Source organism: Gopherus flavomarginatus, chromosome 3 (assembly GCF_025201925.1).
Source record: "Gopherus flavomarginatus isolate rGopFla2 chromosome 3, rGopFla2.mat.asm, whole genome shotgun sequence".
NCBI classification, from domain to species: domain Eukaryota; kingdom Metazoa; phylum Chordata; order Testudines; family Testudinidae; genus Gopherus; species Gopherus flavomarginatus.
The window spans coordinates 272,365,969-272,381,732 of NC_066619.1; the positions used below are offsets into that span (position 1 = coordinate 272,365,969).

General features: G+C 44.4%; 2 protein-coding genes across 4 annotated transcripts in view; one reads left to right on the top strand and one right to left on the bottom strand.

The window, feature by feature from the left end:
• Positions 1–2,719, bottom strand: part of POLR1A (RNA polymerase I subunit A) — a 61,481-nt gene extending 58,762 nt beyond the window's left edge. The window contains exons 1-2 of one of the 2 annotated variants that reach the window (XM_050947297.1): positions 2,538–2,617; positions 697–1,231 (exon numbers count right to left, since the gene is read on the bottom strand). Coding sequence is in view for 1 of the 2 variants with exons in the window: in XM_050947296.1 (XP_050803253.1) it covers positions 2,538–2,614 (77 nt within the window). In the remaining variant the exon portion in view is untranslated. Of the gene's footprint in view, positions 1–696; positions 1,232–2,537 lie in introns of both variants that reach the window. The other variant, XM_050947296.1, reaches the window with a different exon arrangement.
• A 21-nt stretch (positions 2,720–2,740) lies between these two features.
• The window catches only part of PTCD3 (pentatricopeptide repeat domain 3), a 37,787-nt gene continuing 24,763 nt past the window's right edge, over positions 2,741–15,764 (top strand). The window contains exons 1-9 of one of the 2 annotated variants that reach the window (XM_050947720.1): positions 2,741–2,946; positions 4,646–4,695; positions 4,947–4,986; positions 6,349–6,394; positions 7,360–7,428; positions 8,348–8,452; positions 9,926–10,049; positions 10,993–11,111; positions 12,099–12,172. In XM_050947720.1, coding sequence (XP_050803677.1) covers positions 2,843–2,946; positions 4,646–4,695; positions 4,947–4,986; positions 6,349–6,394; positions 7,360–7,428; positions 8,348–8,452; positions 9,926–10,049; positions 10,993–11,111; positions 12,099–12,172 — 731 coding nt within the window. In that variant the 5' untranslated portion in view covers positions 2,741–2,842. The remainder of the gene's footprint in view (positions 2,947–4,645; positions 4,696–4,946; positions 4,987–6,348; positions 6,395–7,359; positions 7,429–8,347; positions 8,453–9,925; positions 10,050–10,992; positions 11,112–12,098; positions 12,173–15,764) is intronic. The other variant, XM_050947719.1, reaches the window with a different exon arrangement.

Here is a 15,764-nt window from a genome sequence, read left to right on the forward strand (position 1 = left end):
TTTGGAGTCTTTGAGCTGTTGATAACACGGGCAGCCAAGAACTCAAGGTTGCTTGTGGAAAGGCAAAAAAGGCAATCCTTAACAGAGGCAGCATTATTTATATCTCAGACAGTTATTCCCACACAGTGAAGGAGTTTAGAGTCTTCACTTTAACATAATTTTCCCATACCAAAGAGAACGCACATAACCCACAGGAGCCCCAAAATGGTGAGTAAAGGAGACTGATTGCTTCAGGGCTGTACTGGGGTTTCTGTGCATTGGGGAAAGCAAACAGCTGCAGGGGACATCTACACTGAACACTCTCCCAACAATTTTCTACAGGAGTTGATCCTGGAAGATATCTTGCTGCTGCGGGTCACCTGGGAAGAGCGGGAGGGTCTTCCACAGCAATACGGATTCCTCCCTGGTCCCCATGCGGCTTGCCTGTGTGCAGCAATGGTCCCCCCATCCCTCGCGGCACAGTGGCGCGGACGCGTTAGCCTGACTGGGACAAAGACCACAGTGGCTCTCCCTATAAACTTGCGCAAGCCCATTGCTCACGCTCTGGCTGAAACTTTTGAAGAGATTACAGAGGCCGATTACCGCAACGTGATAGACCACATCAATGGGCTATTCTACATCTAGGCATGCATGCATGCAGCCCTAATCTCCCTCCTCTCCCGAAACATTTCCATCCTGAAAATAAAAGCCGCTTACTGGGAACCCGCTCCTCTGCTTGTCCTTCACCAAGTACCGGCTGCTGCGACTGGCTGCCTTCCTCCTGGCTTGAGAAGAGCTCCTGGCTGCATGCCTCCTGGGACTCCGGGGTGTCTCCCCCAACCCCAGTACCCTCAATCTCAGTTTCTTCCTCCTCCCCCCTCCTCCTTCCTCTCCCCCCCTGCTCTGACGTGTCCATCGTGGTCCTCATATTGGCAGTGGGGTCACCCCCAAGTATCGCGTCCAGCTCTTTGTAAAAGCGGCAGGTCGTGGGGGCAGCACCGGAGCAGCGGTTTCCCTCGTGGGCTTTGCAATAGGCACTCCGCAGCTCCTTCACTTTAACCCTGCACTGCAGCGCGTCCCGGTCATGGCCCCTTTCTAGCATAGCCCTTGATATCTGCCCATAGGTACTGTAATTCCTACTGCTGGAGCGCAGCTGGGACTGCACAGCTTCCTCCCCCCAAACACTGATGAGGTCCAGTAACTCGACATTGCTCCATGCTGGGGCTCGTTTGGCGTGTGGAGGCATGGTCACCTGGAAAGATTCATTGATTGCACTCCACACCTGGCTGAGCAAACAGGAAGCGGATTTTTAAAATTCCCAGGGCATTTAAAGGGCAGGTCACCTGAGGCCAGGGCAGTAGAGTTCAAACTGATGAGCAGAATGGCTGAACAGGTATTCTGGGATACCTCCAAATACCTCTGGAGGCCAATAACAGTGCTTTTGGTGGCCACACTGGCAGAGCAGCGCTGCATCACCAGCGCTGCAGTCGTTATTCCCCAAGCAGAGGTGGAGTACAGCCAGCGCTGTAGCCACGGAGATACAGTGCTGGATGTGCCTTGCAAGTGTGGACGGTGAGTGAGTTGCAGCGCTGTAAAGCCACCACCAGGGTTGCAACTCTCCAGCGTAGCCAAGGCCTAAGGTGCCACAAGGACTCGTCCTTGTTTTTAATGATACAGACTGACACGGCTAACCCTCTGAAATCTGTATATGCAGTTACAGGGCCATATCTACATAAAACTTTTCCTTAAAGGTTCCAGCCGCTGCATCACAAACAGTGGCACGGATGACAGGAAAGCCACTCATGACACCCAAGGGAATACTCCTATTCTTACCGAAAGTATCATCTTTAATAACCACAGGGTCTGCTCCCCTGTAGCACATGACAACAGCTGTCCCTCAGCAGTTGGCTGAAGTACCTTCCCTCCTGGGAGCACACACCAGGTCCTCTTCTCCCTTTCACAATAGCAGAGGGCCACCTCCTCTGCCCCACTTCCACCCAGGGTGGGGTTCTCCTCTCCACTTTAGCTCCCATTCTACAGCACAGGACACCCCTCCCCTCCCCCTTCCAGGTTGGCAGCCTCTTTGCCCCCCAGCCTCATCTGGCCCAGGGTTGTGAGTTCAATCCTTGAGGGGGCCACTTGGGGATCTGAGGCAAAAATCTGTCTGGAAATTGGTCCTGCTTTGAGCAGGGGGTTAGACTAGGTGACCTCCTGAGGTCCCTTCCAACCCTGATATTCTGTGATTCATCCCTCCCCCTCTGATCTGGGCTGTCCCAGACTCGTCTCCAATCTCCCCCGCCCATGCTGCGCTGGGCTCCAGGAGCCAGGCAGGTAGAAGGGCGCCGGCCCGGCTCCCTGCAGACCAGGGGGGAGACCCCCTTACACCCACCCCCACCCTGCCGAGCTGAGACCCCACCACAACGGACGCTCTCCCACAAAGGGACTACCCGCCCCACCATGACATGCGCCAAGAGTCCATGGGGTTCTGGCCACTCGGCGGCGCAAAGCATGCTGGGAGTAGTAGTTCCCGCAAGGGCTCTCCAGGCTCCGGTCCTCACCTGATCTCCTCGGCTGTGTACATCCCGAAGGAAATACCGGCCAGCCGCCGCCACGGCACCTCTCTGGGCGGTCCCATGATGAGCGCTCAAGCGGCTCCCTCCTCCCGCTCCAGCACCAGAGACTCCCTCAACAGGGAGCCACTACGCCACGAGCACCACGCGGCCCCCAACGGCCTGCCCACACTCGGGGGAGGGACCGTCACTGGACGATACCAACTCCACTTCCCGGAGAAGGGTCTCTCCCGCCTCACAGAGACAAATGGTACCGCCCCTGCTTCCCGGCATTCACCGGGCGGACCGCTAAGATGGCTGGGCGATGGTTGGGGCACGGCCGCTGGCAGCAAGTGATCCTATTGAGCGGACGCTCCAGCTTACGGTTGCTTGGCGCGGGGAAGGGAGAAGGCAGCAGGTAGGAGCCGGGGGCGGGCTGCAGAGCAGCTCCGCTTGCATTGGGCTGAAAGAGCCGGTAACGCGGTTGGGCAGGGAAGGCTCTGAGGCCGGCGCCTGCGCACTGGAGTCGCCCTGCACGGCGCGCGCTAGCCGTGTGGAATTCATGCCTGTGCTGCGGGAACGGATGGGGAAGCTGCGCATGCGTAGTGGGCGCTGTGGTATGCGGACGGGGAGATTGGGACGGGCTGTAGAACCTGTTGAAGTTAACTTGTCTGTTGGGTGCAGCCGAAGCCTGTCAGCGCAGAGGATTGTTCGCCCTTCCCTGGATTGCGGGGGTCTGTCTCCACTTGCGTGGGGGTTTCAGCTGCCCGGGGAGGGGTCTGCCCTGGCTGCATTAGCACTTACACGATTTTCAGTAGCGGTTCCCGGGAGCCAGCAGCCAATTTGCTGCGTTATTAAGTGGCCTCTTTCCCGGTCTGTGCTGTTATTAATCACCTTCACTGTAGTAGAGTCTAGGCAGAACCCAGGAGGACCCATTGAACAGAGTAGTAAACACTCACTACCCCAGATAACGTAGTTACAATCTAACAGACAAGAGTGATAGGAAAAGGAAAAAGCTATGTTGTGGCAGGTTTTTTTAACAGCAGTGTTGAGAGACCTGGTTACAAAACGATCACTTGGTTGGTTGTCCCACAACACAGTGAAACACAAAATTCCTGATCCTGCCGTGAGGTACATGTAGGTTGATGCTTTGCACTGGTTCAGGTCAATGTTGAGTCTTGTAGCGTACCCCGGCCCCAGAGCTGCGGCAAAGTTTGGGGGCACAGTCTGATACAGAGTTGTCTGTCTGATAGGAGCAAATAAATTTTAGTACAAATTACCCTTAATTTAGATTGACATGAATACCAAAGTGTGGAAGGGACCCTGAAAGGTCATTGAGTCCAGCCCCCTGCCTGCACAGCAGGACCAAGTACTGATTTTGCCCCAGATCCCTAAATGCCTGCCCTCAAGGATTGAGCTCACGACCCTGGGTTTAGCAGGCCAATGCTCAAACCATTGAGCTATCCCTCCCCAAAGCCATTGAGCTATCCCTCCCCAAAGCCATTGAGCTATCCCTTAAAGTGAACAAAAGAGAGGCTTGCATTAAAGGGCATTCTCTGTGTGCTCTAGAGAGCAAACCACATTTAAATTCAGCACAAAATGGCTACCTATCTGTGGGCTGCACAGTACATAGAGGTAATGTACACTCATTTCTGAATCAGTCTACATCCTGTGAGCTCTTTGAAACAGACCTGAGCTATATAAGCATTCAGCCTAGTTCCAGCTTCCAACACAGAGCTTTGTGTTTGTGCATGTAGTGCAAGTATTCAAAAACATGGGGGGAAGGGGCAAAATCCTGAGAATTTATTTTTTAAATTTGCCTTCAGTTTTTGGAACCTTTAAAGTTCACATTTTCAAGCTTTTCTCTAGAAACTTGGCTAGAGATTTTCTTGTGATTGCCTGATTCCAGGAGCTGGGGCTGTAAGAAAAACAACATATATCACCAGGCTTGTGATTAAAACCCCAGAGTTGGCAATACTGTGTAGGATTGCCAGTGACCTGCATTTGTTAATGGTCTAGTTGCTGGCGGTCCAGAATTCTGCAAATCCACTTTTGCAATACATATTAATGTGTGTGCTGATACTCAAATCGCTCACAGCCATGTTTGGTGTCTGTAGGCATTGTTCAGGAAGTGCATCACTTCAGAAGATTGAAGCTGACCCAGGAGGTACAGTATCTCACTTATATAGTTCATTTTTGCAGCTCTGCAAAATGTACTCTGTTATGTAATTAAAATAAACAAGGCACTTGAAGAGGAATTTAAAACGTATTGCGTTCAGAATTCCCCGTCTCAAAAATCAGGACTGCTATTTTTGACTTTTAGCAGCTTAGAATAATCAAGAGTTTGGTTATAGTTGCAGAAATGCCAGTCTCATGTATCTGTTCTAACAGTATTATGATCAATATTTCTTCTTAAAGTTGCTGAAGAAGAAATTGTTGTTCCAAGAAAGAAAACTTGGTGAGTGTTAATATCTCATCTCTTGCTCGTCTCCCTCCTAGTCATGCATCTGACGAAGTGGGTATTCACCCACGAAAGCTCATGCTCCAAAACGTCTGTTAGTCTATAAGGTGCCACAGGATTCTTTGCTGCTTTTACAGATCCAGACTAACACGGCTACCCCTCTGATACTCCCTCCCAGTTGGGGCCCTCGGAGTTTTCCTGACATCTGCACTCTACACTTTTTGTGTATGCTAACAGTAAATAAATTTCAGTTTTTTGTATTGTGGAGTGAGGGAGAAAGTCAATAGGGAAACTGAATAAAGGGCTCTGTCTCCAGAAAGCCACCCCTAGCTTTTCTTTAAGAGACCACTTTAAAGAACCTCTGTTTCAGTACTTTTGTTTCTTTCTTACTTGACGACCACGTTTACTAGCCAACCAAATCTTACTGATTTTTTGGGATGTTGCTTATGTTGAGATGCATTTCAAAATAGCTAAAATGAACTTTTGCATAACTGGAGCAGATGAAATAAAAGCAAGAGGAAGCTTGTATTTCTAAAATCTTGGGAGAATGGATTATTGTGGAGGGGGTGCTGAAGATATGGTATTGGGTGTACCCCACTCCATTCTTATCGTTGCTAGTTGATCCATGGAGGGGAGTTGACTTGAGTGCAGAGTGAGTCTTACTAGTTATACTGTAGATCTAGAAGTGAGATATTAGAGGCAAACCAATATGAATGGGTTTGCTTAGCAATTGAATGCCAGTTCAGCATGCTACCTAGGAAGCATTTGGGTTTGGATCCTTGAATTTGCAAGGCCTGGGAGCATTATGGAAGGGAGTAGCTCTTGGTGCTGTCAACTACATTTCTTATTTCTTTCAGTCAGCCCAAGAGTTAAAGCATAGGATACTGCATCCAGCCCTTAGTCAGCAGAAGAATTGGGTTCTGTGATTTGAGGCTTTCAGAGATAACATTCTCTCCCTTTCCTTTCTCACCCCAGTTCTCTCCCAGCTATTGCATGTGGCATGAGGGGGGTGAAAATACATATACAGACTGTTTTTATAAAGTCTTATCTGTGTTAGCTGCAATGATTTCCTATTAATTAAATACATATATAATAGGGTATTAAATTAAGTGGTTCAACTCCACTTCATCAGTCAAGCTTTTGTTCGCCTCCTTCCCTCCATGTCCCAAGAGAAAATGATGTATTTTAAATAGGATTAGAATATTTAGAGCGTCATTATACTTGACAGGGCAATTTTTCTTAAAATCCTGATTCCCTGAGACTCCCAATTCATCTAGTACAGGACAAAAAGTTAATACATTATTTGAATTGATGTTGAAAGCCTGTTGCACACTATTAATGTAAGTTTCTTAAATTTAGGGATAAACTAGCAGTTCTTCAAACACTTGCATCTACAGTAAACAGGGTAAGTACCTTCTTAGGTTATAATCAATCTTGTGGAACTGTGTAGTGCTGCTTTTTAATACACTAGACTTGCATTCTGGAGACCTTTCATATACCTGCCACAATCATAAATGAAAAACGGGATCCTAATTGTCATCTGAACACAAACTTGCCGGCATCATTCGCACCTTGAGTCTTATATGAATAAACTGTCTGGAACTGTTGCTCTGTAGTAATATGTTAGGATAATGTGTCAGACCAATGTTGAACTGTTAAAGAATGAGGAGATATTGTGCGTGCACCGTGGACCACAAGAGCCTAATTCTCGGTTGCCATGCACTTTGTGCAGACATTTTCATCCGTGCAGCATGAGTGCGAAGCGTATTTAAAATGCTAGCATCTGATTTGATGGAGTTTTGTATTTATTATGCAAGGTGCTTGGTAGCAGAGAATCAGGCCCTTGGTTTTCACTCTGACTGTGCCAAATGAACCTGTTTAAAAATCATTATAGATTAAAGACCAGAAATCTTCTAAATCAAGATTCTGAGAGTCTTAGGAATATAGAGTCCTAGAGAAGTTAGTATGTGTTTGATTCCTGGAATTAATAGCCCAACAAACCTCCATGGTGCAACCTGCAAGGTGTTAAGAGCCCTTGGGTCCCATTCATTTCTGTGGCAATTAAGGCACTTGCTGCTTTCAGGATGCCCGTAGTTATTTAGGTCCCCATCTAATGTGATCACTATATTAATAATCTGTGTATACCTATTACGTACCTCTGAAAAACTGTTTAATCATTTATTCCCAAACCAAGACCGCAACATTTCAAACTAGTGAATTTTTTGCTACATAAATATATTCCTCTTTAAAATGGGGTAGAGAGGTGGTTGCACTAGACCTGCTGACAGTCTTTTAATTTCAGAGATGAAATAAGATATATCTACAATACATCTGTCTAAAACTTTAAGTTGTGCCTTTTCCTTTCTGCAGGATCCTACAGCTGCACATTATATGTTTCAAGATGACCCCTACCTTATCCCTAGAAACTCTTATGAGTATGTAAGTATTCCATTTGGAAACTTTGATGACCTCTACCCCCAGGTATTAAGAGGACAGTCGACAGCTTGGGGTTTTTTTAACTGGAGAAGAAAATAAAGTTTCTGATCATTCTTTAAACATGCTCAGCATATTTTTTTCTTTCAGTATTTCTGATCTCCTATTGCTTATAAGGTTCTTCTGGGCAGGCTCAGGGGCAACACCACCGAACAGGCTCAGACACTCCCTCCCCCCACCCCCACCCCCTTTTTGGCACTTGGCTGCCTGGTTCCTTTCCACTTTCAGAACTGCTACTGTTTCTTTGGTCTAATGCCTTATCCACTGGCCTGCAGTGCCAGGCTCTTTGCTGATATGCGACTTTCTCTGAGGAATACAAGCCTTTGTGTTTATGTGTAATGGTTAGTGAATTTAAATACTGTCTCTAGAGCTGATGCTTGCAATACAGTATAAACTTGCAATTTAGTAAAATTAAAAGGGAGCTAAAACATCTGCACAGAATTGTAAATGTAGATGTTGCTCTATATACCATAAGAAACTAATTGTCCTAACTTGTAAGAGCTTACAGTCTTACACAGAACAGCCATAGTATAATGGAGTGCGTGGAAAGAACAGTGTTGAGAGGAAGGAATCTTTGAGAGAAAGAGAGGTACTTGCAGAGCAGCAGCTCGGTTATCTCCAGCAGGGAAGTCAGCAGTTAGAAGGCATGAAGTGAAGAGCTTGTGAGATGGGGGTGGAAGAATGGGCTTAGCAGCTGAGATAGCAAAGGAGTGTTCTCCTATCCTTAAGAAGTGTTCGTGCTCTGGGGGTGGCATGAGGTACTTAATCCTTCCGAAGATTAATTGTTCTAGAAGGTTATCCTCTTTATCACTCAACCTTTTAGGTATTGTAAAGAAACAAACTTATCCTTTTTCTTCCTATACAGCGTTTATTTTCATTGTCCAAGGAGTCTGGGAAAAATGCTGCAAGATATATTGTTAACGAATTCCCTCGATTCTTTGAGAAGGACATTGCGGAGCCTCATATACCGGTAAACTCTCTGCTCTTGTGGTCGTGCTATCTCTACTTTTGCTATGTAGCAATATGGGCAGTGGGACTGTGCATAAGGATTATAGAACTGGGCCCAAAAATTAGTCTAAAAATGGCAAAAGCTTATGACTTACCACTAAATGATTGAGTGTTCTCTTGTTTACATAAGCTACATTTCAATTTGGGTTTACCAAAGGGAACATCTCTTAAAACCTCAGATAACATTTGTGATTAAAGTCAGTCAAGGCTTTTCAGGCAGAAGTAAAGAGTGAATAGATCTAGTTGATTTTTATAGCTCTGGTTTAATTTTAATTCTAATGATTTTAGTATTGATGGTCCGGTTAGTATGTGACTGGCCACTTAGGAAATGCAGTCCCTAATCCTCAGAAAATGATTCATGCTACACTCTCACTTCTATTATTACATTTTGCGGGGGTGCGGAAGATGGAGGAGCCATAATGGCTTTTAGGATGGGTAATACGTTTCAGTTGGTGTCCTGGCTATTAGATGGATTGAGCATTATTCCTGGGGGAATTCTGCACCAAAAAGTAAATTCTGAATATTTTATTTGTCAGAATAACACAATATCACCCCAGTTTCAAATATTTTCATAAATTATTTCAAAATACCTGTCAGCAAGTATATTGATAATAATATAGATACCAAAAAAAGATTCAGAGAATGTTTTTTGACAAATAGATTCCTCACTAGGCATATTAGTACAGAACTTTGAGTAATAATTCATTTAAACTACAATACAGAATCTAATTTCCCACACCCCTCAGAAGAAGTGCAAAGGTTTTGAGGAGTCAGAGGAAATGGAGTACCTGAGGGAGAAGGGAAGTAATTGCTGGGAAGGAGCCAGGGATTGAACCTGGAGGGTTGTTGGGTGTGTAGGAGAGATGTGGAACAAATTTTGGGTTTTTTGTGTTTTTTCTGGGGGTAGGGATTATTGGGGAGTCTTCCCCATGCAATCTTAGCTGGCCCCTAGCCTTTCTCAGTCAGGCACATCTATCCCCATCACCATGTGGCCCTTCACACTCACTCAGCCTCCCCTCCTCCCTCCATCCACATGTGGCCCTGCACCTCCCTCCCCCGTCCCCATGTGTATCTGTGCACCTCACTAGCCCTTGTGAACCCCAGTCTGTGATCTCCCCAGCAGCCCCATCTGCCCCACGCTGTCCATCCTCCCCCTATATCCCATGCTGCCTCATGTGGTTCCATGGGTACAGGGAACTGTGAGGAACACAGCCTTTTCTCCCCCCTGTCTGCAGCTGGCTGCTCCCACCTGGGAGCAGCTGCCCTCTGTTCTGGTGCCACAGCAGCCCCTACTGGACAAAAAGTGTAAGTGCAGAATGTATTTTCTGCAGGGAAAAAAAATTCTGTGGGCGGCATGAATTCTGCACATACAAAGTGGTACAGAATTCCCCCAGGAGTAAAGCATCCATTCAGCCTATGTGCTCTTTAATTTTAGTGCCTGATGCCAGAGAATCTTGCACCTCAGATTGAAGAAGTGAGTGAGGCAGCTCTTAAAGAACGTATCCAGCTTAGAAGAGTAAAAGCTTCTGTGGACATGTTTGATCAGCTCCTGCAATCAGGTACCACCTTAAGCTACAGAACTGAATTTGGCAGCCAGCTTATGTGAATGGAGACCTAGACGTAGGGTGAAGCTGGTTTAATGTTAAAGTACACAGTTGCAGAACTGATTTGTATTCTTGGGAACTGGTTCTTAAATCTTGGGCTCTCATCAGCTATCACTTGTTCACTGAGACATTCTTAGTAGTCTCATGAATGATACACTTTGCTCGCTCAGTGGGAGATAAGAGTGTCGAGAGAGGAGGTTCCAAGATAGGCTTTTTCTTTTACCACTCTAGTTAATCTGGGCCATATGTCTGTCAAGAAGCAGGGAAGACTTTGGAATGCAAGGCCTTTTGAGTGAAGAGCTAAAAAGAAATATGGGGAGATGGAAGCTGAGAAGGGCTTGCCCTAACAAATGGAGAGGAGAGGAGTCCGTTACATTAATTTAAAGCTTTTTGGGATGAAATGTTTTTGATAGGGGAGGTGATTTGCTGTCCTAGAACAGGTTGTCCCTCGCTAGCTTCTCTGACAGGGGAGAGCACAGGAGCCTTTACTGAAAGCTTATGGTGTTTTAGTTTGGGTTATACTGGTTTTGAAGCTCTTTCACTCTTGGCCACTATCTGTCACCCCCACACCAGCTAATACTTGGTCAGCAAAGCTCTACATCTTGTTCATGCTCTTGGTAGCCTGCAGTGGCATCAGTGTTCCATCCAAAAAGTCAGACATTTTTTACGGGTACTAAAATGCCATCGTCTGGTCACTCCATTCCGAAATGACTGTGTAAGATGGATGTGCGATTTTGGGAGTGTTGCTTTTGAATTCATCTTTATTCATGTGAAGTTTGCTTTCTGGAAATTCTGTACGCTGTGACATGTTTTGGTGTCAATGAAGAGCCCCATTTCATGAGTGTTGAATAAACAATGTCTCTTATGTTTCATAATTCTGCTTCCTCATTGCTTGCAGGAACCCCTTTATCTCTGGAGACATCAAACCGTCTTCTGGATCTGTTATGTTTCTATGGAGACAGAGAGCCTGCTAGGGAAGACCAGTCTGAACAAAAGGAGGAGCTGGAAGAATCAGAGGTACAAACAACTGTAACGAGGTTGTTTAATTACTTTTTGCTTAAATAGTAGGAGAGCACATGTGATGGCAAGAACATCCTCACACCTTGGGTGCCTGGAGAGGCATGATGCCTGTATCCACTTGGAATATCTTATTGTAGTTATAAATCTTGTGAACTGACCAAAGTGGCCTACTTTTAAAAGCTGTCCAGTCTTAGCTGAAACCTTGCTGGCAAGAACCATGCTTAAACAGTTGTTGTTGACCAGTGTGGTGGTGAAGGTGGAAAACTTTTTTTTTTTTTCTGACTGCTATGTTTTTATAATTAAAAGAAGTAACAACAGGGTGAATCTGGCTCTGAAGGGGAAACAGGAATAAGCAAGTAATTGAAATACACTCTCATTTAATATTTACTTTTTTTGTACTTTGAGGCAACGATTAATGACGGCAGCAAACACTTTCAGACAGAGATGTCATTTCTGACCTGATTGTGTACCTTTAATGCATCCTAATGCATTTGATTTTGGAGACCAACACACATACTTCTCCTATAAACCAACATGCAATATGAGAGAGAGAAAATCTGTATTAAAATCCAGCTTCCTTCCTTTTTTTTTAAGCACCAAACAAGGTGATGCAAATTGGCTTCCTTATCTCAAGGCAGACAAACCAATTGTGATTTATACATGATGAGAGGAGTCTAATGTTCTTCTTCTTTTTATGTGCCATGCATGAGTTCACTTGCAGTTCATATTCACTTATCTATTGTAGATTGGGAGGAAAAGTGAAAAAATACGGTTTCACCTGCAAGCAATATCTACACTGTACATGGCTCCACTGGTGATTGCGGGGAAGGCAGGGAATCACTGGACTTCTTTTGCAGTGTATAAATGTTGTTTGTTTGGAGCTGTCTTTAGCCTGTTTAATTCTAGCTATCACTTGCTAGACTTCTAATAAAAGGTTGATATTTAATTCATTGCAAATGTTGTTAATGGCAAAAATCTTTTCAGGAGGCAGCTCCAGATCAGAGGAAACGAAGGGGGCGTTCATGGAAGACCTCAGACTTCATTGGCCCTAAGTGGAGGTATGTATAGAAAGTGTTCCTGCAATCTCTTGAGGTTTTATTAAATGTAGTGTGGATGTGAATCTTGCACTAAGACTGCAGTTTCTTTTTGTTGTGTTTGTAAAGACCTATTGACATATCTGCAGCTGGCACATCTTTATACCATATCTAAATGTATTTAAGATATACAGTAGAACCTCAGAGTTAAGAACACCAGAGTTGCTACCTGACTAGTCAACCACACACCTCATTTGGAACTGGAAGTATTCAATCAGACAGCTGCAGAGACCAAAATTAAAAAAGGAAATACAGTACAATACTGTGTTAAACGTCAACTACTTAAAAAAAGGGAAAGCAGCATTTTTCTTCTGCATAATAAAGTTTCAAAACTGTGTTAAATCAGTGTTCAGTTGTAAACTTTTGAAAGAACAACCATAAAGTTTTGTTCACAGTTATGAATAACCTCCATTCTGGAGGTGCCTGTAACTCTGAGGTTCTACTTCACTTTTTCAAGAGTGGTGATCAGGATCCAGTAAGAGATTTAAGAATAGCATGACTTCTGGCTTAACATGGTTGGAGTAGTTTGTAAATCTTATACACAGTCTATATTCTGCAATGTTTGAGAGAGGGTGGGCTGAAAAGCCTACATGTGACGAGCAAATAGTTTAATGCAATTATGTTACATCTGTAAAAGCAGCAAAGGGTCCTGTGGCACCTTATAGACTAACGGACATATTGAAGCATGAGCTTTTGTGGGTGCATACCCACTTCTTCTGATGCTATGTTACATCTGTCATCCTGAAGACTTCTGAAGCAATAGGAGAAAATTAAAAACAAAAACAAAAAACAGTAAGGACAATAAAAATGCCATCATGGCTAAACAACACATTAAAAAGGCATTTATAGATAAGCTAGGAAAGTACAATTTAGATGGGGCTACTATAAGGTGGGTGCATAACTGGCTGGATAACGGTACTCAGAGAGTAGTTGTTAATGGCTCCCAATCCTGCTGGAAAGGTATAACAAGTGGGGTTCCGCAGGGTTCTGTTTTGGGACCGGTTCTGTTCAATATCTTCATCAACGATTTAGATGTTGGCATAGAAAGTACGCTTATTAAGTTTGCGGACGATACCAAACTGGGAGGGATTGCAACTGCTTTGGAGGACAGGGTCAAAATTCAAAATGATCTGGACAAGTTGGAGAAATTGTCTGAGGTAAACAGGATGAAGTTCAATAAAGATAAATGCAAAGTGCTCCACTTAGGAAGGAACAATCAGTTTCACACATACAGAATGGGAAGAGACTGTCTAGGAAGGAGTATGGCAGAAAGAGATCTAGGGGTCATAGTGGACCACAAGCTTAATATGAGTCAACAGTGTGATACTGTTGCAAAAAAAGCAAACATGATTCTGGGATGCATTAACAAGTGTGTTGTAAACAAGACACGAGAAGTCATTCTTCCGCTTTACTCTGCGCTGGTTAGGCCTCAACTGGAGTATTGTGTCCAGTTCTGGGCACCGCATTTCAAGAAAGATGTGGAGAAATTGGAGAGGGTCCAGAGAAGAGCAACAAGAATGATTAAAGGTCTTGAGAACATGACCTATGAAGGAAGGCTGAAGGAATTGGGTTTGTTTAGTTTGGAAAAGAGAAGACTGAGAGGGGACATGATAGCAGTTTTCAGGTATCTAAAAGGGTGTCATCAGGAGGAGGGAGAAAACTTGTTCACCTTAGCCTCCAATGATAGAACAAGAAGCAATGGGCTTAAACTGCAGCAAGAGAGATTTAGGTTGGACATTAGGAAAAAGTTCCTAACTGTCAGGGTAGTTAAACACTGGAATAGATTGCCTAGGGAAGTTGTGGAATCTCCATCTCTGGAGATATTTAAGAGTAGGTTAGATAAATGTCTGTCAGGGATGGTCTAGACAGAATTTGGTCCTGCCATGAGGGCAGGGGACTGGACTCGATGACCTCTCGAGGTCCCTTCCAGTCCTAGAGTCTATGAGTCTATGAGGGGCAGAAAGACATCCTTGAAAAATTGTAAGTCAGATCCTAAGGCGAAAAATAGAAAGGAGCATAAACTCTGGCAAGTCATGTGTAAAAGTAGAAGAAGGCAAGCTAAGAAAGAACTTGAAGAACAATTAACTAAGGACACAAAAGCTGACAGCAAAACAATTAAGTACATCAGAAGCAGGAAGCCTGCCAAACAATCAGTGTGGCCACTGGATGATCAAGATGCTAAAGGAACACTCAAGGAAGACCAGACCATTACAGCGAAGCTAAATGAGCCATCTTTTTAGATGACAAATCTGAGGAACTGTCCCAGAATGAGATGTCAATAGAGAAGGTTTTGGAACAAACTGATAAACAGTAAGAAGTCACCAGGACCAGATGGTATTCAACCAAAAGTTCTGAAGGAACTTGAGAACTACTAGCTATGGTATGTAATCTATCACGTAAATCAGCCTCTGTACCAGATGACTGGTAGGTAGCTAGTGTAATGTCTATTTAAAAAAAAAAAAAAATGCTCCAGAGGCAATCCTGGCAATTACAGGCTGGTAAGCCTAACTTCAATACCAGGCAAATTGGTTGAAACTATAGTACAGAACAGAATTATCAGACACATAGGTTAGCATGATGAGTTGGGAAGAGTCAACATGGCTTTTGTAAAGAGCAATTATGCCTTGCCAATCTATTGGGATTCTTTGAGGAGTCAGCAAGCATGTGGACAAGGATGATCCAGTGGACATAGTATATTTGGACTTTCAGAAAGATTTTGAAAAGGTCCCACACCAAAGGCTCTTAAGCAAAGTAAGCAGTCATGTGATATGAGGGATGGTCCTGTCGTGGATCAGTAACTGATTCAAAGACAGGAAACAAAGGTAGGAATAAATGGTCAGTATTCACAATGGGAAAGGTAAATAGCGGGATCCCCCAAAGATCTGTATTGAGCCCTATGTGGTTCAACAATACCCCTTTTCCCAGATCATTTTTGAAACAGTGAGATGTCAAAGTTTGCAAATGAGACAGAATGACTCAAGATGGTTAAGTCTAAGGCAGACTGTGAATAGTTACAAATGAATCTCACTAAACTGGGTGACTGGGCAAAACATGGCAGGTGAAATTCAGTACTGATAAGTGCTGAGTGATGCTAAGTGGGAAAACTTAATCCCAACAATACATACAAAATGCTGGAATCTAAACTAGCTGTTACCACTCATGAAGGAGACCTTGGTGCCATTGTGGATAGTTCTCTAAAAACATCTGCTTAATGTGCAGCAGCAGTCAAAGAAACTTATAGAATGTTAGGAACTATTAGGAAAGGGATAGATAGAAAATATCATGCCACTGTATATAAATCCGTGGTATATCCACATCTTGAATACAGCATGCATCTCTGATTGCCTCATCTCAAAAAAGATGTTTTAGAATTGGAAAAGGGGCGGAGAAGTGCAACAGAAATGTATAGAACAGCTTTCATACAAGGAGAGATTAAAACGACTTGGGTCTGTTCAACTTAGAAAAGAGATGACTGCGGGGGTGGGGAGGGGAATATGATAGAGGTCTATACAATCATGAATGGTATGGAGAAAGTGAATAGGGAAGTATTATTTAC